The sequence below is a fragment of the Clinocottus analis genome, unplaced genomic scaffold, assembly GCF_023055335.1.
Source record: "Clinocottus analis isolate CAN_PGR_092001 unplaced genomic scaffold, fCliAna1.0.p SCAF_19, whole genome shotgun sequence".
Classification (NCBI taxonomy): domain Eukaryota; kingdom Metazoa; phylum Chordata; class Actinopteri; order Perciformes; family Cottidae; genus Clinocottus; species Clinocottus analis.
The window spans coordinates 2,811,487-2,833,840 of record NW_027175920.1 but is presented as its reverse complement, the minus strand read 5'-3'; the positions used below and the strand labels follow the sequence as shown (position 1 = coordinate 2,833,840).

Here is a 22,354-nt window from a genome sequence, read left to right as displayed (position 1 = left end):
AAAATTTGTCACTGATGTCTTTTTCAAAACATTTTTAAAGTGGCTCTTTGGATGGCAACGTTGCTCGGAGTTTTACGATTTTTAATTTTTATGAAATGAATAAAACAGCCATACAAGTTTCCATATATACATATACATTTATTTATACATACATAAATACACACACGTGGCTTGGCTCACCTGTGAGCTTTCTGCAATTATAAAAGAGTAAAGCTATTATAACCACGAGAACCCAAAATCATATTTTTTCCCTTTTTTTTTAGAGTAATGACTTCATGAACAGACATTCAAAACTTAATTACAAACCTCAATCAAAGCTTTCAATACAAAAAAGAGCAACATTCATTACTTTGCTTTCCTTAGGTGAACTAGAGCGGAGGAAAGTTTTGGTGAGTAGGCGTAAAGAGAACAGAGATAAGGGGCATCTGATTCATGGGAAAGAGACGGCAGATTGGTTTGTAATTAAGGATTTAAAATTCACTCGTCTCTTGTGCTTAACAGGACTCAACGGACAGACATGCCACTCCACCTGAGACGTCTTTAAATCCTCAGTAGGGCTCAGATTCTCGAGATTATCTTTGTAACATTTCAGTTCTGATAGAAAGTCAGTCAGAGATTTAAGAAATAGCAAAAGTAGAGTATCGGGATATTTTGTTTCGTGAACACAATTTTTTTTTAATAAATAGTTTACATGCTAAATATTAAATCAGACTTCATTTCATTTGCAAAGATACGCACCCTATCAGTGCAAGTGCCCTCTCAAAGTAGTGCTATGATGTTGAGTGTTACAATTGCAAAACATTTTTTACTTTGGTTCTATGCACGTGTTGGCGTTTTTTGGTCAGGAAAGTTCTCCTAAAATTAGAATTTTAAAAACTACAATATTTCAATAAATTGAATTGTACAACACAATGAAGAGTTTTCAAAGTGTAGCTGAAGCGATGCTCTGGCAGACACTGGATGTGCGTATAGCTGGAGGTTACACTGCTGCGCTTCTGATGAGTTAATTTGTTGCAGGTGTGTGGCCGGGAGCAGGTGAAAGCAATCAGGGAGCCAGGAGCTCGGCGCGTGAACGGAGAAGCCCCGCCCACTTCCACACAAACAGAGAGCGACAGAGCTGCAAACACAAGAGAGAAGAGGACGCAAGAGCTGGAGTGCGGACACGTTCGTGCCATTTTTTTGTGGGACATGTCATGGCAACTGTGAGTTGTATTGCCGTGAAATTCGGTGCAGAAATTCATGTTCCACCTCAGGATGACTTGTAATAGCTGACCAAATACCTGCAAAATCAAACTATCCACCTTTGTAGTTAGTGCTAATGTGCAACTGCTAAACTATGGAGTTGGTAAACAGCATACCTGTTAAAATGGCCATTGTCAAAGTTAGCATTTAGCTGAAATGCTGAGCCAAAGTACAGCCTCACAGGGCTGCTGGCACTGTGTGTAGTCTTTCTTTAATGATTGACAGCAGTATAATTCCCCTAATAGTGGTTGTAATAATGTATAATGTAAGTATTCACAGGCAAATGTGAGGGTGAAGGTTGCCATATCGCCCTAAAAGGTCATACCTGTGCACAACTGCATTGTGCAAATGTCCATTCATTCTCACCTGTATATGATTATTTGATTATATGCAATGTTCTGTGTCCCTTTTCGCCCCCCCACATTCTTCCAGAGCTAATTTTCCAATTTGGTCCAAGTTAGATTTGAACCTTGCACCGTGGAAAAGTGAAATACATTTTCATATCCCCCGGCTGCCGAGCAGTCAATCATCCCCGTGTCAGGCGGGGTCCTTCTCCAGGGGGTCACACATGGTTTTCACTCGCAGGTTCGCCTCCTTCAGGACACGAGCAGCACTGAGGCATATTTTAGCATAAACCCCCTCTAACTGCTTCTCTCTCTCTCCTCGGCTGCCCTTCACACATTCACTGACAAGTTCCGTTTTCTCCACGTTGACACAAATTGGCTCGCTTCACAACCGAGTTCAATGCAGTTTTTCTTCCCCCAGTCAGAGTGTGTTATGTGTGTTTAAGAGCCTCTGGCTTGTGCACTTAACGCCTGGTGAGTCAGAGGCACCGGGGAAGACTTCATCCTTCTAAAAAACAAAGGTGCCTCCGCTCAGGTGTGTGCATCTCGCCGTTAGCTTGTGGCTCTTTCTAACGTTGCATGTGCATCTATATATTTTTAAATGAACTTTTGATCAAATTATGAACCATAGCCCTGAGGAAGAGAGAGTTGTCCAAGGTATAAAGCCTGTTCACGGGGCTGTAGTCAAAGTGATAGACGTGCTTATAACGCCGTCATCAGACGAATGACGACAACACTGTTTACCTGCAGGCTGAGCAGCAAGTCAAGTCTTTTACCGAAACAGACGCAGAAAAGTGAGATGCAGAGAAACAGCAGGATGAAAAGAGAGTTCAAGTACAGTTTATTATTCTTTTTGACAGTGTCAGCTCTTTAATGTACGTCTCGGTGGCATCTTTTCTTCCTTTCTGTTTGCTTTGCCAGTGACTCATCTTAAATTGTCTTTTAGTCTTTTAACTGTTATTCTTCTCGCCATCTTCTCTCTCTCTCTCTCTCTCTCACACACGCTCTTTCCTGTCATGTTATCTTTCATTAAAGCGTCCCAGAGGTCTCACCCATAAGCAGTACACACAAGCATGTATCTTTACATAGAGATGAACACATGTACACACAAACTCATTCAGATAAGACTTTTTTCTATACGTCTGAAAAATGTACGTAATAAAATAGCTTTGGTCAGATTTACACTCAAAGTCTCAAGTATGAAGAATTTCGATTGATCTTTCCCGTGTAACTGTCGCCCCTCTCCCCACACACACACACACACCTAATTGGCTTCCTGGTACTTCCTCCCACGGTGATAATCTGCAATAAACCATCTGCCGTGTCATCTCTGTGCGCCACCCCACTGCCCTTCTCTTTGTCCCTCTGCCATGTTCCCGCTTACCCCCCGCTGGTAATGTCAAAATGCAATATTCCCTCAAAACCGCCATTAAACAAAATGCAGCACGTGAAAACAAAGTCCACAATTAGCGCACCATCCTCTGACAACATCTGTGTGTGTGTGTGTGTGTGTGTGTGTGTGTGTGTGTGCTCGCATGTGTGTGTAAAGGCCCTCCTGTGATGGACGTAATAGGCCAGGACAGATGGTCTCCTCTCCCACCAACCTGCCAACACACGCAAACACACACACACACACACACATGCACGCACACACACACACACACGCACACACACGCACACACACACACACGCCTCAGGCGCAGCCTCTGTGTTTGGTCGTGGTTGTTGTTGCCTGTTCCAGTAGTAGCCTTATTCTGTCGCTCAGAGCAGCAGGAGAGAGTTACATCTGTGCCGCGTTTCCTTGTGATGTCGTTACAGAAATAGAAGTGAAGGAGTCGGCGTTTGAACCGACCATTCAGCTCTCTTGACATCCCCGGGTAAAAATAAGCTGTCTGGGACAAGGCGGGCTCTTTGGTGTTGAGTTTAACATCTGCTTGTCATAACCTGGTGCAGCATCATAGCGTGACGGGGCAACCACAGGTGTGCTGGAGTTCAGACGAGACCGGATGCAATTTCAATCGACTAGTTTCACTGTTGGTGTTGGAAGAGGTGGAGTCTTATTTCCCTGATCATTGTCAGATTTGTTGGCCTCTGAGGACAGTTTTGGCATCCACGTGATGGATTTGAAGGAAGAAGCTACAGTAAAATAATGCAACTCTGAAAACAAATGGTTACGTCATACCATTTCCAATGTGTTAGTAAACAATGTGGAAATCACATTGAGATATTTACAGTGGAGGTCCAGCAGAGAACATAAGAGATGTTGTTGTTCATAATTGACAACTTAAAGTACATTATGGAAATATGTAATGTTAAAGGCTCAGATGGTTTCATTGGACGGACATCACCACCTCTGATCTTTTGCTGCATTACTGACAATTTGTCATTTTACTGTCACATTATTTATTATGGCGAAGGCTATAGTGTGGGCATTATTTTCAGGAAAAGCACAAGGTTACGTTCGAGCGGTTGCAGTTCTTCATCTTGCTTTATGATATTTAGTGCTGGTAGCAAGGCAAGACTGCAGCCTTGAGTGGCTCAGGTGAAAGAATAAAAGAAGGTTGTCGCGACTTTGTTAATGTTGGTTGTATTCAAGGGAAATGTAGTGAGTTCACCCGTTTCTGTAACAGTGGGTTTGAAGACAACGCGTCTCCACAAAGGACAGCACGCTGATCCATCCTGCGTCACAATGTTTGCAGGAGGTTGACGGATGTAGAGTGGCGGTTGCAGGCGTAGGACTCAAACTGGGACACAGATGAGGAGGCAGAAGGAACAATTCAAGGATTTAATAGGAACAAGTGCGGTGCCTGTTTTGAGAGCGTGGCCGTTTGGAGCGGCCCGATTGCTCGGCTCCTGAAAACTGCTGAGTAACAAAATAAAACAGGAAACGGTGACGTCTTCAGAGGTCTAGACTCCACTGTGCCCAGGATAGAAATGCACACAAAACCGCTGAAATTGACCCGTCCAAAAAAGGATGTATTGATTGGTTCACGCTATTTTGGAAGTCTCTTCTGATGAGAGATGTCACGGTCTTGTCACAGACGTCCATATTGGGATTGGGTGGAGAATGAGGGGTCCATCATCCTATTATTATGTTATATTAAAAGACAAGAGGCAGATCCCTGAGGAAGGATAGATCAAAGTGATTGCATTCACTGTCCAGTAAAGTGTGTGTGTGTGTGTGTGTGTGTGTGTGTGTGAGTTGTTTTCTGTCCAAATGTGTCTGTCTATGTGTTGAATTGTGCCTGAATTATGCAATAATATTTCTGTGTTTGATACTATACTGTGTGATTTGATTGCGTTTCCATATCAACAAAGTTGATAGTGTGTTGTGAGTCAACAAGGTGGATCATTGTCGTCTATCTCTATAGCAGAATGCTGCGGGCTGAGAATAACTTGAGGCCACAATAGAGCAATGAATCTCAGCGTCATGAAATCCTAATGCAATTACATGCAGTTGTTTCTGCAGAAACCAACAAGAGGATTCAAGTTTAAATTACTCATTTGCAAAGACAAGCAATAAAGTAGTCTTCAGCTCCATTATCTGGATTTGAGGGCATATAATGCAAAGTTCATCATGCATTATTGATAAGTCTTGTATTAAAAATAATATATGCAGGCTTCCTGGGCCTCCTGTGGAAGTGGACATATTGATTAAACACTTCATGTGTGTGAAGCATCATGTGTTTATGCAAAGACAGGCAACCGCTGCAAAGAAAAGCGTTTCTGTATGAGATATTTGTCTTCTTCTTTTTTGGAAAACGCAATCATATATTTACGAGTTGTATGACAATGAATCCAGTCGCCTGACAGTGTCGGCATTGCACGCCTACGTTACTGCAAAACACAGATACACTGTTTTAACCCAAAAATATGTATGATTTCAAAAAAATTCCAGCGTTGCAGAAACGCACAGTGACAAGACGGATGGTTAAACTTGTGAAACTTGGTTATTGTTAGAAAGAAGTTAATAGATTTTTGTTACGTATGTTATGATTTAGCAACATAATGCAGCAAAATTTGATCTGTAATTTTGCAACTTTGGGCGTCAAGTTGCGTAACAAACGTACACATATTACGTAATAAGTGTAACGTCAGTTTTGACTTTTGGTTTCACACAGGACACGAACTGCAGTCTGCTGAGTGAAAGTCCTCCGATTGTTTTACTTGTTATATTAGTTATGTAACGTTCAATAACCGTCGTTAGTTTTATTACGTCACTCGCTCTGACCAATTGAAAAAAAACATTGTCAGTCAACTTATCTATGGTTTACAGAAACTTACAATGTCAACTTTGCTTTCATTTCCTTTTTTTATTCAATATTTTTTTGATAGCAAGTAGATATGTAATTTCTAGCTACCGGGAGAAGAGGCAAATCTTTTTCATCATGCAACTGAAATATTTTTTCAGCCATCATGATTAGAAGAGTTTTTGACGATCCCGGAAATACCCACCGAGTAGCGGCAAGTGCTGTGAAGACAACCCACAGACTGACATCTTTTTTTGGAAAATCATATTGCTGAGACTAGAATGTTGGCCCAAATTTGTGATTTAAATTCTTAAAAAAAACAAAAAAACAGGAGAAAACTAAAGGAAACATTTACATCTTTCGATATTTCCTGTAATGCTTTTTCCCGATGGGTTTATATAACACGAGCATGCAACATGGAGCATATAAAACATATTTGGTCTGATTTTAAAAAGGCATAAGTGCCCTAATTCTCTCCTATAATGATAATACTGACGCCTGTTAGTCGAGAACGCTGTTTTCTTATGTAATTATGTTTTTGTTACACTTAAACAAGTACACAACGAGCCAATTTTCCACCAGATTAAGTTAGTCAAGAATAGGTGTGTGCTCCTGTTGTCTACTCGTTACTAATCCCAAAACCTTGTCTCTATCACATCAAATATTTAAGTGTCTCCCAGGGTAATAAAGTTAGGATTGATTAGAAGACGTGCCCCTTCGTTTGGGAGCCTGGAGCAAGATGAAACCAATAAGAGATGTAATTAGAGGAAGAGAAACAGGAGAGAGACTGAGAGGGGATGCTCTTGCGTCTTTCTTTGTGTTGGCATTTTGTATTTTACGGTCAAAAAGCAAGTGCACTATTTAACTTGGACTCCATCACAAACCACTTTCATGGAAGCAAGTGAAAGTAAAAGAAATTAAATCCACGTAAATAGGAGAGTATCCACTAATATGTGCAGCGAGGCAGCATGTTATTTCAGTCCATGTGTGCAAAAGTCACAAACTGGTGCTCTAATTCTTTCGTATTGCACTACACAAGTTTCTACAAAGCACGTGCATGCCATCTAGTGTTTAACTCTAGGCTGCACATGTCCACAACCACTGAAGATATATTTACATGTTTGATCACTGGGTTATCACATGGCCAGGTGTACAGATATGCTCTTTTTGGTCACATGGGGTTCATCGTAAAGACTTCAAAGTTCTTTTCCTAAACCTACAAGGTTTGTTGCCTTAACCTGAGGCAATTTATGGCAAAAAGCCCTGCAGGTAAATGACGGATTATTGTTAAAGAATAACCTCATGGCAGTTTTACACATATCTTGACCAACCTGTGCGGGGAGGCAAGTCAAATCAGTCATTAGCGTGTCCTTGCTGGTTAGCCAGCGTACTTGCAACTTCTATTATTTTCCCTGGAGCCTAAGCCGATTTGAATGAGATTGCTAAGCCCGGTGCAGCAGCTGAGCTTTGAGCAGATCCATCATATCATACGTGGCCTCTCAGGTTGTTGTCTGCTGGGGCTCATGTGGACACGGTGCCTCCAGGGTTTCAAGCAAAGTTATGATCCTGAATGAATGCGCCGCATGCAAAAAAACATGTTAATTATTCCATATTCGTTCTGAACATATGGGGGTTGTAGAGGGAGGTTTTTCTTAACTCGCAAATTGGTCACTTGGGATCTCAGATTGTGCAAGAAGTGTCTAATGCGTTAATTGCGTGTGTACGTTTATTGTAAGAAACTAAATGGTGCATTTTACCCTCAAATACATAATCAATGCATGAATTAAAATAACATGAAACATTTCATCACATACATATGTATGGAATAGCAAAGAATACACCCATTAAAAAGTCAAGGTGTTTTATTGTTTACAGTGGGAGTCTCCGATGAATAAAATTAGCGTTAATCAAAAATGATTCACTTGCACTGTAGAAAAGAACATTGTCAATATTGCTGCAGAGGAAATAAATTATTTCAAGCACCTGTGAACAAAACAGCAGACAGGACATCATAACAACATTCATCTTTGAGGTTTTAATGTTCACCATTTTCACTGATATTTAGCATTTCCCGCCTCCCGGATTCAACTATTGCACAAAATGCAAACAGTACTGCGTTGCATAAGATCCCATGATGGCTGAATCGCTAAAATAAGCTGTGACTGACTGTATTTTACATGAAGCAGGTAATCAACAGGAATAGAAAGAGCCCTTTGGAAGAATTTGCAGTTTGAATATGTCCAAGTGTCCAGGTACCTGGCGTTTTGGCGCGTACCAGTAGTCAGTGGTGTAATTGGTTGGGTTGCAGTAACGTGCCAGTTAGGTCAGTCTGCAGTATTGAAGCTGTCAGAGGAAAGTGTGGAAAACGCGAGTCTTCAGACTTTTTGTTCGAGGAACACTCCTCGTGGAGAACTTGATCACCTTGGCCAGATTTGAGCAGCTTCCCAAGGTGGAGAACGGGAACCAACGAGCCGTCCGTTTGTTCCCGTGAATGCTCCAGAAAGAGGAGGAGCAGCGCTGGAAAACCTCGATGTTGACCGCGTAGTGACCGGGCGCCCATTGAGACACGCACACCAGCGTCACGGAGGAGGCAAAGCCACAGGTGTGAGGAGAGACGCCGTGGAAGACGGACTCCCCCGGCCTCACGGACGTGCCCCTCTCCCAGACCATGCCGGCCTCCTCTGCCACTCCCATGCCACTGAGGTTGCAGAGGGCCTGAAGGCACACTTCCTCCAGGGCCTCCTTGTCGGGAAAGCGGAGCAGCACGGCAACAAGACGAGGCACCGCACCTCGACGCAGCAACAGCGCCTGCAGCTTGGCTGAGGGCGACAGGGAAATTGCGTCATCACACACTGCTTTACAGCACTGGCGAATTTTGACCTGATGTCAAACATTGTGACGTGCAGAAATCTAGTAATCTCACGCGCATCATTTTTAGGTAGGTTAACATTGGTTTATTTGACTTACTGCTGTCATAAGACATGCGGGAGATGCCTTTTATGGCGTGAAAGAGCAGTTCTTGGTCCGGACTGGTCAGCACAGACAGCAAAGCCGGAACCAAACCCGCGTCGCTGAAACCTTTACGAACTACAGCTGACAGGAAACAAAACGACTCCAATCACTGGAGGTAAAACTGCACTCATGAAAACGGATATAAAAGGCTTTAAAGGGCAGCCAACAGGAAACGCTCCACAAGAGGATTAGGGTCCTAAATAAGAAACTGTGTTTGAATAAATTACAGAGCGACATGTTTCTGTATAAATAGCTTACATTCCTTGGCGAGTTCAGCCACCAGTTTTGCGGTGAGCACAGTGAGAGGCCCCTTGCTCCTCAGAGACAGGGCCAGGATAGGCAGGATCCCGCTGACCACCACCTGCTCAGCAGCGCCTTTCTCTGGACACGAGCAGAAGTACAGATGTAAACAAAAACAAATACACAATAAGCATAATCACTTCACAAAGCCAACACAAACTAGTATGTTATGAGTGTGTCAAGCTTTTTAAATTGATGTGATTTGTTCATTTTAATCAATGAGCAGCACTGAATTGATTCTGTTTCAGCCTTCATTTCCAAGTCTTCGCCTCCTCTGCCTCTCTATCCCCCCTGTTGCTCCCTTGCTAGGGGACATAAATGCAGCTTAACGTCTTCCCAGGACTTAAACCTGTCATAGACTTGATCCCTTCACAGCCTCTCAACCCACAGCGCCCCATCTTCTCTTTTTTTTATTTTTTTGCTGCAGGTTTTATCGTTTAAATGGGGGACTGTTATGATATAGCTGCCACTCAGTGGGAGACATTTTGTCTTCCAGTATGCATGTATGGAAAGACATAAATATGTAGATTAAGTGTGGCAGCAGGACTGTCAGCATTTTGCAATTCAAATCACATCAAATGGATGACAAAAAAAATGATACTGAAAACATTTTTGATATATTCAGTGCTGTCAAATAGTGCTACAGTTGAGAGGTTACATAGCTTGAAATACATTTAAATTCCAAATGAGATATCACAGAGTGTAAATGAACTCACTCCTCTCCTTAATGTTGGTCAGCACTGTGTTCAGATGTGGTTTAAGTTCATCTGCTATCAGTTCCAAACCGAGGACCCTGATGGAGCCTAAAGCATTGTTCAGGTTGTCTGTTGGGGAGATGGGAGGGATCACACATCAGGCGTCACAACATGTTTCTGGATGCCGTAGGGGAGCATGGGAAGTCATTACAGTTGTGTGAGTTAAGAAAGGGGGGTTAAAACATACAAAAAGCAGTAACTGGGAGTCTCCATTAGAACGGAGTAAGGAATCCTGCAAATAACTTGACTAATTGCTCAAATAAACACTTCATGTCTGTACATTGTACTCCATGAATATCTGCAACTAATCTCGTGGCAATCCATCCAAAAGTCTATTAGACAGTCTACCCACTCAACACCAGCCACTCAAGTGTGACCTCAAATGTCTGAATGAAGTGTTTTAACAATCAGTTGTCATAAGTTTGATCTAAATGTAACTCGAGTTCACAATTCTGACTTAATCCATTAACTGATTTACACGTGGAAATGAAGTTAAATGTTTCTAAAGCTGAGTTACAGCACCAGAGAATAGACAGCCGCACACAACAAATCCATACCGCTGAACACGACCGTCTCAATGGTAAGTGCTTTTCAAGGACACGATAACAGTGAGCGCTTTTCTGCTCAGACTCGGCCACCTCGTCTGTACAAATGTGATAAAACCCTCGAGTCTCCAACCGGATTCTTCTTGAGAGGTCCTTCAATTAACTCAAACAGAAGCCAGTGACACGTGTGGACTCTTCCCCAGCCCGTACTTCAGCAAACCAAGAAACGAAGACACAAGCACGTGGAGGCTTATTGGGGGACTTTGAGGACTATTAGTAGTTTTAACAATGTGTAGAATAATAGGAAAAATAATTGAGAAAATCACAACAATATCAGTGACATGTTTAAGGATGTTCAGCAATACATTTAAAGTGCTTTAAAGCATTTTATTTTCCATTTTAGAGTTAAAGTACAACACTAGCATGATCCTTTCAGAATCCATGGCCTTAACGAGAACGCCTTACGATCTAAACACCCACACAGGTGTTTAACTGATTGGACCTCTTCTCAGGTCTGTGTGGGAGCTCGCAGTCCGGACACTCCCATTGGCTTTGCTTCACCTGTTTAGGGCGGGACATACTGCCCACTATCACTCTTATTGGTAGATTGTCATCGTAGCTCCACCTTCCTCCAACCTGAGCAGAGGGCTAATCAGCCAGGATAATTAAAAACACCTGTGTGGGTGTTCAGAGACTTTTTTTAAACAAGCCTTGTGGATATTTATACAATTTCCTTCCATTAGAAACTAGTAAAAGATCACGAGAGCTTCTATTTATGAATAAAAGACGGAGCACCCACAGTGACGTCAAAGAAAACAACATAAACACACAAGGTGAAATACCAGTCACTATACTGGTCCACTCACAGTTTGGCGTGGAAAGCTGCAGTCGACTGGATCTGCGCTTATCCTCGTGGGCGCGTGCGTAAGTATACATGAGTGGCACATGAGTGTGTCCCATTCTGCTCCGTGCAGCATCCGGTGGCGACGCTTCCTCAGGTTGACGTCTTCATGTGCGGAGTACACGACATTATTTTATTATATTGGTATCTTTTATCTTCTTGCTCTTGGAGCGTCTGTGGAGTCATAGGCTGTTGCTTCTCGGACTGCTGCTCCAACCTGCTCCGCCTCTCGCTTTAATCCCACTGCTGCACTCCCTTCCCATCCTGCATTGTTGTTGTTCCGTTCAAAATAAAAATAAACACGGTTTTCTGTGGTTGTTTTTTTTTTTTTTAAACGCGCCTGTCGAGTGTGTCTGCGTTGTACTCCAGCTGGCTCTGTCCCCTCTCGGGGTTAATACGGAGCAAATCCTCTCTAAAGCTGATCTCCCTCGCCGTGTGTTTGTGTGTGTTTGTGTGTGGGGGGGTGCAGTTGAGGCATTAACAAGCACTTGGCTGACCCTAAGATCTCCCACAATGCCTTTCAGCTTCTAGTAAATCCACAACATAGACAGGTGGGCACCTGTTTTTGTACACAAGTGTATTATTAGATGGCATATTTTCCCAGAATGCAAATGTTTCACATGATCTAATCCTGAATTATACAAAATAAACAAATGTCCTTACCCATCTTAATAAATCTCAGCTGCTAAATCACTTCCGGTGAATACATTTGCAAATCAAAATCACAAAAAAATGGCTTTGTTGAACGACTTCTGAATTAAAATACAGCTTTCTTGCAGCTCTATATGTTCAACACATCTGGGCATAGCGTGCTCTATTTAAGATATTCTCACAAGACAATAACAGAATCAAGGTAGTTATGAAAATTAAATCTTTACTCTTGAGGGTCCCGTAAAGTCATTTTCAACAATCTAGTACAGTACAACAGATGTTCAATTGCAATCTTAACAAATAAATAAAACCAGGAAATAAAGACAATGTACCAGCAGAACATAATCCAGACCACTGATCTCATCTGCTCTACGTTAGGGACTGTACACCTGACCATGCACGGGTTTCCTCAGCGTTCAACATGTTTACAACATCAATCGGTGGGGATTTCTGTCTGATCACTGACTAACATGGCGTAAAAAAATTATATGACTGGATTCAGGTTGACTACACACATACAAAAGCTGCTACGGAAGAAACAGGGGAGGCACTTGAAGGAAGAGTTTGGCATTAAGGGAACGTGCTCATGAGCATCAGGGTGTCCCCTAACATTAGCGTTTACTGTGAGTGTATGGTAAGAGGATTTTGGTACCATTGGACAGAGGGTTAGCTGTCCCCCCATTACCAGTCTTTATGCTAAGCTAATGCCTGCTGGCTCCAGTTACATCTGTTGAAGTGAGATCTATCTTCTCGTTTAATTTTTGGCCAGATAGTGCATTTCCCAAAATGTCAAACAATTCCTTTCAGTTGGACTTTGAGGTTAGTGATTAGGCTTTGATGCTGAGCTCATAACTGGGATCTTCCTCGCCGGAGCGCAACTCGTGCAGAGTTTGTTTCCCTTCCGTCGAGCATCCGTTTTGAACGGGACTCCGATTGGTTCTTTGGCCCCGTCTCGTGACTGGGCGTCAAACCGTCCCATCTGCATTGAGTTCACTGGAAACGGTCTCATACCCAACAGAAACCAGGGTGAGGACGTTATTCTCCACATCATCCGGCTTACATTGTTCCGCTTGGGTTTCCATAGGAACAGCGGCTCCAGTTTCCTGCCTTATCTTCTTCCTGACTCGGCCTCGCCCTTTGCCCTTCGACGTGGCCTTCCCTGGCTCTTTGACCCCCGCCGACGCCTTGTGAGGGTTCTCGCTGTCCGTCGAGCGGCTTTTGCGGTGGCGCCTGCGGACGCGGCGCGTCGGTGCACCGGAGTCGGCCGGGTCCGACGCCGCCGCCCCGGACAGGATCCGGATCTGCTGTTCGATTACCATGATGATCATGTCCAGTGCAACGTCCAACATTCCCAAACCCAGGCCGTGAGTGCTGTTGTCAAACGCTCCGCTGTTGACCGGGTCCTTGAAACATCTTCTCATATCCTCCAGATGATTCCTAAGAGAAAACCAGAGTGTCATTACTCAGCTTATCCGACATGCTTTAGGGAAAACAGGTTCGAAGGCCATGTTACATACAACAAGCACGCACTTGGTTTCAATAATCTTGGACCAGTGTTGAACTGTGTTCGTCTCGGGGATGAGCTGCTTCGCCATGCTGCTGTAGTCGACGTAGTCATGGGCAAAGTCCTTCATATCCTCACACAAAGCCGTGGTGTCGCCTAAACGCACAAATTTAAAAACTCAGTTTAGTTTCTTTTCCACACATACATACGTAAGCATCCCTGCAAACTCTTAACGCTCATCTCCGTCACCTTCAGTGAGTTTGGAGAACGAGGAAGACACAGAGGTGGTCGTGCTCGGCGTGAGGCCGAGAACATTGAGCGACTCCAGGAGTGTTTTCTTGCTGGCCGGGCCCCTGCTGACCCGAGTGTAGGCCGCCAAGGAGCGCAGGGACATCTTCTCCGGGGCCTGCAGGCGCCGCTTGATTTCATCATAAGAGATGAGATATTTCCCTAAAATGAACAAATGTTGTTAATAATTTGTGAAATTCACGAACGCTGATTATTCATTTTCTATTTGACTGGCGTCATCGCGGAACGACTGGCCACTCACGAGCCTTGGAGCCTTTCATGTTGGGATCCAGGAGTGACGACACCTCCGCAAACGGCATGTGGGTCGCGGACTCTGGATTCATGCTCGAGTTTGGCGGCGGGTCCTGGATCTGGGACGCAACCTCTGTCTGGATTGGGCCAGAAATCTGCATCTGAGGCATTGTAATATGAGGCTGCATGGTGTGCATCTCCATCTGGTTCTGGTCCAGCAGAGTCTGGCTTTGCATTTGAGGGAGGATCAATGTGTTTTCGGCTAAACCCTGCAGCCCCATGGCCCCGTGTGCGACACTACCCGTTTGCTCGGAAGACACCTGGTAGATGCCCATTGGTTTTACCACAGTGAAAACCATGTTCCCCTGGGCATCCAGACCCACCACCCTCGTAGACGGGTCCATGTCTTCCCTGAAATGTTACCGCTCCGTCTGAGGCTCCGCCGGCTTTAATTATCAGATCCGGTGACCTCAGAGGCCCATGTGGTGTTATCGTAAACCGCGTGAACTTACTCTCTCTATCAAGGTAAAGCCTCCCACATTCAAATTGTTAGAGCAGCTCACTTTGGTTGTAGAGATATATGGAGCTCATCTCTCATAGCAACACCACAGCCGGGTTTAATCTGAAAAATAAGAAAAATCATGGTTAGCACCAACAGTTAAGTTTTTTTTTTTAAACTTTTGTTACTGACCTGACACAACTAAATAATTTTAAAGTTAAAACTCTGACTTTATTTAAGGAACTTAATAATACCAATCCGTAAATGCCTTAATGCAAACATTACAATATACAGTGCAATATATTCGGCTTGGTATATTTAGGGAGATACAAATGTATTTATTAAAGCAACAAACGTCCTGAAATCTGACATCTGTCACACATTTTTACATTTTGAATATTGGAAATTGTTACAATATGAATATCATTTTGTCATGTAAGCTGACTTTGAAGTCACTTTTCTCTAAAACTGTACAGTATAATCGAATGACCATGTACATGTGCATAGCAGAGGTCAGTGTGAACAAGACTGCATTGTAAGTTTACTTTACAAATGTAAGGATCTGTTTTTATAGCCGTTTGAATATTGGAAACTGACATTATGTAATTATTACATGTAAGTGGACTTTGAAGTCACTTTTCTCCGAAACTGTACAGTAAAATCTCAAGGCCATAGACATGGACATAGCAGGGGTCAGTCTGAACAAGACTGCATTGTAATTTTACTTTAAAAATGTAAGGATCTGTTTTTATAGCAGTTTGAATATTGGAAATTGTGACATTATAAATAAATATAGATACTTTCAACAACTAAAAGCAGACTTGAGAGGACTTTAGCATAAATCATCTCCAGTATTTATTATTATTGTATGCCAATAAACATACCTAAGGAAGTCTGGCATATTTTAATTATATCAAGTATGTTTTTATACCAAGTACATTTTAATTAAAAAAATTATCAAGGTTTTGTGTGTTTTTCATTTTAGATCAGTTTGTGTGGAATACATAGACAAAAAAAATATATAAATACACGTGTAATCCTCAGCAACAGGAACAAAGCTCTTTCTTATCTTTTATAAATATGTGTATATGTCTTAAACTGTTGTGCATACGGGAGTATTCTGGAATCTGAAGGAAAAAAATGCTGAGTTGGGGGACACAAGGAGACGAGAGACCAAATCTAAAATCTAATTAATTTGCTCATCTTTATGTTTTGTCAGTTGTACCTGCAGGTTGTTTTCAAGTAAAGACTTCACAATAAAGCAAAGAGGTCTGAGAGGTCAACACACTTGTTCCAAGTCAAACCTCCAAAAAAAAAAAAAAGCTGAGCAAGCAAGTTAGGTCAGTTTGTGTGTCAATCGATGAGGTGAGAAGAAACGCTTGTGATTGGACGAGACGTAGCATGAGGTCTTTACACGTCTCTATTTTAGCTCCAATAACTCTAACTAGTCTGTTCCAAGTGTCCATTATATAGATAATATTATTATAATGGACCAGCAGGGTGTCGTGCACGAGCGCCCATTAAACAGTTCGAGTCTCGCGCTCAGAACCAGCAGCTCGGACGTAGTTCACATTAATAACTTCAGTCAATAGAATATAAAGACACGTGTTTCTTCCCCGTCTATCATTTAGAAGAAGCTGTAGTTTACCAGAGCAATATTATTTAAAAAAAAACTTTTTTTTTAATTAAAAAAACCGCTGACTTTTAAGCGAACGATGTAAATTCTATCAACGATGCCGCAGCTCGAACTAACATTCATCATGGCTGCCGGGCACGGCTGTCGCTAGGTTTCTTTCTCAACGACAAGGCCCGAGTTGTTACACAAAACGGTTAAAACTGCATCGAAGAGTTGTTGTTCTGGACGCGACTGACCCATTTTCACCGCTAACGTTAGCCGCAACTAGTGAAGGCTGTCCCACTCACCGACTCGACGTCTGGGTTTTCCTAAAAGAACACTGATCCTAGAACGGTCCGTGTCGAAGCCAGCGACATTTTTCCTCCTTCTCTGCTGTTGCTTCGGCGGGTTGCAAATCAGCTGTACGTGCACTACCGCTAGAGAGCCGGAATCTCGCCGCTCATTGGTCCATTGACCCGTCAATCACGCGGAAGGCGATTCCTCATTGGATAAGAATGCTGACAGTTGAAAAGAGGAGGCGTTATTTCCGATTCAGTCTCCTCCAGATCAAAAGGGATGAAAATGGTCTGCTTATTTGTTTTCTTGTCTAGTTACGTCATTTAAAAAAATAAATAAAAAAACAATAAGTCAATAAGTGCAGAAAAGTGATTTTTTTTTTTTAAGAGTGAGAAGCTTGCTTTAGGCTGAGAAATGATTTTTAAAAAATAGTGTAGGAGTGTGTAAAAAAAGTGCTGACTTACACCTGAGACCCTCTCATATCTCATAACACAATTGAATCTGAGACGAATACGCCTGCCAGATAATGACTCACTTGAAGCATTTATAAGTCACGTCAGAAATATGTCACCTCCATAGTGAGTTGAAGCTTTTAATGTGTATGCCAGGAAGGTTTACGGTCACAGAGCAAATTCTCATCTTTAAAATAATGGCATTGCTCGCTAAAATAAGTGTGCCGTTAAAACAAATCACCTTTCAACCACAGTGTGTGTTAGCAGACAGACCCACGGGAGATAATAAAAAACCCTGGCCCTTTCCCAAATACACTTAATCGTATTGTTCCTGATCTGGGGTGTCGGAATAGTGTAATAGCCTAATTGAATAAAAATTAAATAGCAGAGAAAGAAACTCACTGCTTATGATATAATATGGAAAAAAAACACACGCAAAACTCCAATATCAGCTGTAGAAGTTTTTTTACAGAATGAGTATGATCCTAAAATCTAATTATTAACGCGACATCAAGCTCAAAATTTGATTTTTAGGACAAAGGACATATATTTTAGGACATCTAGTGGACATTTAAAATACTCCCAAACTGTCCTCAAACTATTTCCTTAATTCATGCGTTGATTTGAACCCTGACCCGGTTGCCCGTCTTTCCCATTTCATCCACATGAAATGTCTCAAGTAATGTCCTGGTTTCAGGTGAAAGACTCTTGTCTCTAACTTGCACAGACGCAGCAATGAGTAACGTTGTGAACCAGGATGACACTTTGTCTCTCGCTCCTGCAAACACACAATTCACTGGCAGCAAAGACAGTCGGCTGCCTTTTTATTGCAGCCAGTAAATTGTGGGTTTGCGCCGAGAAAGAAAACTGTGACAACTTTTTCACTTATGTCATTTGAATTTATTTTGGTACAAATAAAAAAACAAAAAAAAGTACAAAATAAAGCATAGAAAGTAGCAATTATGAAAACAATGTTGACGACAACAACATAAAAGAAAAGGCAACAGTTAAATAATTCATTAAAAATACAGCCAACTGGAAAAAAAGCAACTGGTGGTGCTAAACATCTACACAAACAGACATGACGTTAAACAGTCACGTTTGGGTAAGAAAAGGCATAGACCCGGACGTGTGAGAATACAACATTGAGTTTGAATCCAGAAGTGCACAACAATCAAGATGATCCAAGGTTGTTTTTTACTCAAATATTAGTGTGTCAATAAATTCAAACAACTTCACTACAAGAAAAAACGATGCTAAAACAATTTGACAGTGGGCCATTTCTCATTATACAATTTTTACATTGCCATTAGTGTAATATCCTCTCCTTCTTTTATGCTTTGTCTAATAAAGCCAGTCGTTTCCAGATTCTCCTTTTATATCATTACGATGAGGTTGAGGCCTCATGAACATCCCCCGTTAGCCGAAGGCTTCATAACGAGCACTGCACATGACCAAACCGTATATACTCATAACGCAGAAACATCAGTACAGTGCAGCACAGTGAGCTTGACACCAGGATAACACACAATTCAGCACGACAGCAAGCTAAAGTGGAAACACGTGACAGAACAGAGCGCACTGCAGGCTGGCGGGTCTCGGAGCCAGTCGGCGCCGTCGCAAGGTGTCCACAACAAAGCCCAGAGGAGACCTCTCTGTGTGTGTGTGTGTGTGTGTGTGTGTGTGTGTGTGTGTGTGTGTGTGTGTGTGTGTGTGTGTGTGTGTGGGCTTCCAGCTAGCGTCTGGCTCGTCTCTGCGGTACTGCCTCACAAGACTGAGGTCAGCGAGTGGTCGACAGCCGGGCTGGGGTCGGGTGTGGAGGCTCTCTGGGGTTCCCCTCCAGGCTCAGCTGGTTTAGATGTTACTGCTGGTGTTGAGGATGAGCTGTGGGTCGTGGCTCAGTGTCTGCGTGTGCGCTGGCCCCCGGTGCCCGTGGTGGTGATGTAGAGGAGCGGCTGTGGCTGACGCAGCTGGGGCCCTCGCTTCAGGTTGTTCATGTGGGCGGTGGAGGACTCTGCGTTTGAGCCTGCGGGAAGACGTGGACGCAACACGACAAAGCTCGGTGAAAAGGTTGTTGCAGAGGAACGTGCCTTATAGTCTGCAGTGACAGTGGTTCACCTGTTTGCTGCTGGATGTTGTGGGGTGCCCGGATTTTGGCGAGAGGAGGGACCCCTCTGTACTGGGGGCGGAGCATGGGAGCCTGCGGCTGCACGTTGTTGTAGAGATGGTGGTCGGACGTGCTGTCCAGAGGACGAAACCTCTGAGCTGTGGTCGTCTTGGTTTGAGGCAGCTGCAACGAGAAGAGGAAGAAATCTGACGTGGTGATGCTTGGTTGTGATGAGCATTTGACGAGTTCATGACTCACTGTACGTGCACAGAGGAAATCATAATTGATTTCCTCTGTTATGATATCATATGATATCATGAGTCATGGCGTGATATCATAACAGAGGAAATCAGGCTGCAGAGGGAGTAGATGCCAGAGTTGCTTATTGCTGCTCGATGTTGTCAATAATTAACAGGCATGTTAAGCTGGAAATCTTTGATTTTCACCGGGATCACAATGGTAGTTGGAGTTATAATATTTAAAGGGAGCATCAAGAATTTCCCAAAATATTTCCACACTAATAAAAAAAAAAGATCTGACATGCAGACATTGAAAAAACTTTCCAGTTCATGTTGTTACTGTGAGTTTTCGTTAGATGGCTCATTACAGCGACAAGTGATTGTCGAATTTTTTTCTCAGCTATGCCTCCATAATAATAATAATCATAAAATAAAAAGTGGAACGTAATAAGCTGATGCTGTATAATTGGGCCAAAAAACACTTCCTGCTTTGTGTGAGCTGCATTCATACTGAACGTAAATACATCAGTGTCTCCTGGGGACAAACTCTGAAATGTTTGAACACGTGCTAAATACGGAAAATACTCTTACTGCTTGACCAGTGACCTCGAAAGAGCGAGAGCGCCTCTTTTTGCGGCGAGCCTCAAAGTCCACGTCGCGGGGCGTCTGGTTCTTGGTGGCGATGTGGCGGTTACGTGGCCGCGTCCAGGTGACTTGCAGGCCGGGCCCCTCGCCCGTGCTGCTGGACAGGTTGTCGTCCGAGGTGGCGTGTCTGAGCTCGGGGCTGGGCTGCCTGCCGCGCCGCACCGGCAAACCTCTCGGGGGGGCTTCGCTCAAAGACAGGCTGCTCTTCTGTTTCTTGGGGTCCAGTGGGGAAGGAGGAGGGGGCAACCGCAAGGCGTCCACTTCCAGGGCTTTGGAGCGCCGCCGGGCCGCTTTCACTACGATGTTCTGGACGCCCTTTAGGATCTGCTGCCGCTCTGCGGAGACAAGAGGACATGTTTTGTTTTTTTGTTTTTTTTCTACTGAAAGATCAACGATCTAATGGTCACTCCTCTAACCCTGTACTGCATTGATACCGAACAGCTTACCACTTTGTAAAAGGGGGATATCGGCCCCGGCCTCGCTGCTCTCGGGTGATGAGTCCAGGTGGCTGCTGACGCTGTGGCTGAGGTGGCTGTAGCTCAGCGAGCTCTCGGGAGCCAGCGGCTGCAGCTGCAAACGCCAGCAGCAGAGTGAGAGATTGTGCAGAAAACATTCACTGCAGTCCTCGGCTTTCAGTCGAAGGTCAGATTTTAAAATGATATTTGTACTTTGAATTGGGCGTTTGAATTTCAGCACTCTAACTCTTTTTACTTCATCTTGTCTGAGTAACACTCCTGAAGTATAGAGAGACAATTAGATGGAGGTACTGTTATATCAAGTTATAGAGTATCTTTTGTGGAGGAATGTGAGTGAAATTAAACAGCTTTACAAGAGTGAAATATCTGAGGGAGTTTAATTCAAACCACATTGCTAGAAGTAAAAAGCAACACCTGACTAGACTGCATTAATTTAAAGCATACAGCACGTCTCAGGGATCTCTATCGAAATGGAATGAATGGGATCAAATACTGCTTATTAAAATTGTCCTCACCTCTCGGTTGCCTCTCCCGTTTATGTGGATGGGAGGCGGGGTCACTACGGCGGAGTTTTTCATCTGCCTGGCATGAGGACTGTTCTTAAAAACTCTGTTATTGTCACTGTTGCATGGAAAGAGAGAGAACAATACTGAAGTATTAAACTGGTTGTGGGAATATGGAGGTGTTGTGATACTTTTATATTGAGCTGTTGTCTATATTATGAATGGGAAACATATAAATAAGTCCTCTTACAGCTCCGGCTCAGGCAGAATGGGGGGCAATGTGTGTCTACGGATTTTGGCTTGGCCTCGTCTGTTATCAGAGTACATGTTGCGTACGCTCTCCTGGTCTGAGTCCATGTCCTGCATGTTGTCACGACCCTGACCGGGCAGGGTGATCTTGGGAAGAGAGCCCTCCTGGAATTATAATATTCATCGAGGCCAGTTTAATATTTTTGCATAATCAAGGTACTACATTTAATTTGTCATGCAGGATAAGGGGTGAGGGGGAGGGGAGGGCTGCTACCTTGATGGTGTGTCTGGTGGTTGCCTTATCCAAGGCCATGGCTCTGTCCAGTTTCCTCTCATCCAGCTCCCTCATGTACATCTCATACAGCTCCTGCAGGTGTGCAGGCACCAACAGACTGTGGTCTGGAACACAAGCGCACAGGTACACTTCAGTAAACCAGAAATCCCTTAGCCGTCATCAAATGTCTTTTTGATCCGACAAACAGTTAAAAAGCCCAAAAGTATTACATATACTATTGTATTTCTCAGTGCTGCTCAACTCACCAACGATAAACTGTCTCTGCTGCTGTATGATCTCGTCACACAGGTGCCTGTGCTGCTCGAAGCGCTGCACCACAAAGTTTTTGTGCCGGATGACGTTGTCCTTGAGCAGCGCGTTGGATTGCATCTCCGTGTTCTCGATCTCCAGCTCGTGGACCTTGCAGAGGAGGCACAGGACCTCGCGCTGCTCCTCGGAGCTCACCCGCCGAGGCAGCAGCTCCTCCAAGCGCCGGGCCCGATCCCGAAGCTCCAGGAATCTGCGCTCGAGCAACGACTTGAGGAGGAGAAGAAGGATCTAAGATGTGTGCACTTGTCTTGTTTTGTGTTTATCTGAAAACGCCATTCTCATGGAAAATCATATCCAAGCTTCAAACTATTAGTGAGTACCGTACACGTATGATTTCCCCTTAGTTTTAAAAGCAGATCAAGAATCCGATACCTTCTGTTTGTGGATCTTTTTCTGTTCCGCCATGAGTGTGACCAGGTTTTCTCGGGCCATCGCCACCTGCTGGGTCTCTGTGCTGTCTGGAGGAGACTCCGAGGAGTCAGAGTCCTTCTCGCTCTCGTCTTTATTGACACTTTCCTTCCTTCTTTCAGCTCGCCACTTCCTCCTGCGCCTACCGCGCTCCTGTTCCCAGCTGTGAAAAGAAATACATATATCAATATTTGTACCGTAAATACTGGTTGAACT

General features: G+C 43.6%; 3 protein-coding genes across 6 annotated transcripts in view; all 3 read right to left on the bottom strand.

Moving 5' to 3' along the window:
- Positions 1–7,901: 7,901 nt before the first annotated feature.
- Positions 7,902–11,963, bottom strand: si:dkey-21e13.3 (uncharacterized protein LOC100150043 homolog). The gene is made up of 5 exons (XM_068583888.1): positions 11,315–11,963; positions 9,865–9,972; positions 9,107–9,229; positions 8,804–8,929; positions 7,902–8,655 (listed from the first exon to the last, which is right to left on the bottom strand). Exons 1-5 carry the CDS (start codon positions 11,406–11,408, stop codon positions 8,183–8,185), a joined length of 924 nt encoding a protein of 307 aa, XP_068439989.1. The 5' UTR covers positions 11,409–11,963; the 3' UTR covers positions 7,902–8,182.
- Positions 11,964–12,203: 240 nt separating this feature from the next.
- Positions 12,204–16,560, bottom strand: si:ch73-127m5.2 (uncharacterized protein LOC561202 homolog). Of its 3 annotated transcripts, none has more exons than XM_068583426.1 (6): positions 16,467–16,560; positions 14,557–14,666; positions 14,055–14,181; positions 13,754–13,954; positions 13,531–13,660; positions 12,204–13,437 (listed from the first exon to the last, which is right to left on the bottom strand). In XM_068583426.1, exons 3-6 carry the CDS (start codon positions 14,134–14,136, stop codon positions 12,966–12,968), a joined length of 885 nt encoding a protein of 294 aa, XP_068439527.1. In that variant the 5' UTR covers positions 14,137–14,181; positions 14,557–14,666; positions 16,467–16,560; the 3' UTR covers positions 12,204–12,965. The 3 variants fall into 3 exon arrangements, with proteins under 3 accessions (XP_068439527.1, XP_068439528.1, XP_068439526.1); XM_068583427.1 differs by having other exon boundaries at positions 14,608–14,666; XM_068583425.1 differs by having other exon boundaries at positions 14,055–14,666.
- A 1,241-nt stretch (positions 16,561–17,801) lies between these two features.
- kif19 (kinesin family member 19) overlaps positions 17,802–22,354 on the bottom strand; it is a 31,498-nt gene continuing 26,945 nt past the window's right edge. For both annotated transcript variants that reach the window (XM_068583824.1, XM_068583826.1), the window contains exons 13-21: positions 22,103–22,301; positions 21,667–21,937; positions 21,401–21,525; positions 21,128–21,291; positions 20,890–20,995; positions 20,345–20,468; positions 19,845–20,233; positions 19,026–19,197; positions 17,802–18,933 (exon numbers count right to left, since the gene is read on the bottom strand). In XM_068583824.1, coding sequence (XP_068439925.1) covers positions 18,806–18,933; positions 19,026–19,197; positions 19,845–20,233; positions 20,345–20,468; positions 20,890–20,995; positions 21,128–21,291; positions 21,401–21,525; positions 21,667–21,937; positions 22,103–22,301 — 1,678 coding nt within the window. In that variant the 3' untranslated portion in view covers positions 17,802–18,805. The remainder of the gene's footprint in view (positions 18,934–19,025; positions 19,198–19,844; positions 20,234–20,344; positions 20,469–20,889; positions 20,996–21,127; positions 21,292–21,400; positions 21,526–21,666; positions 21,938–22,102; positions 22,302–22,354) is intronic.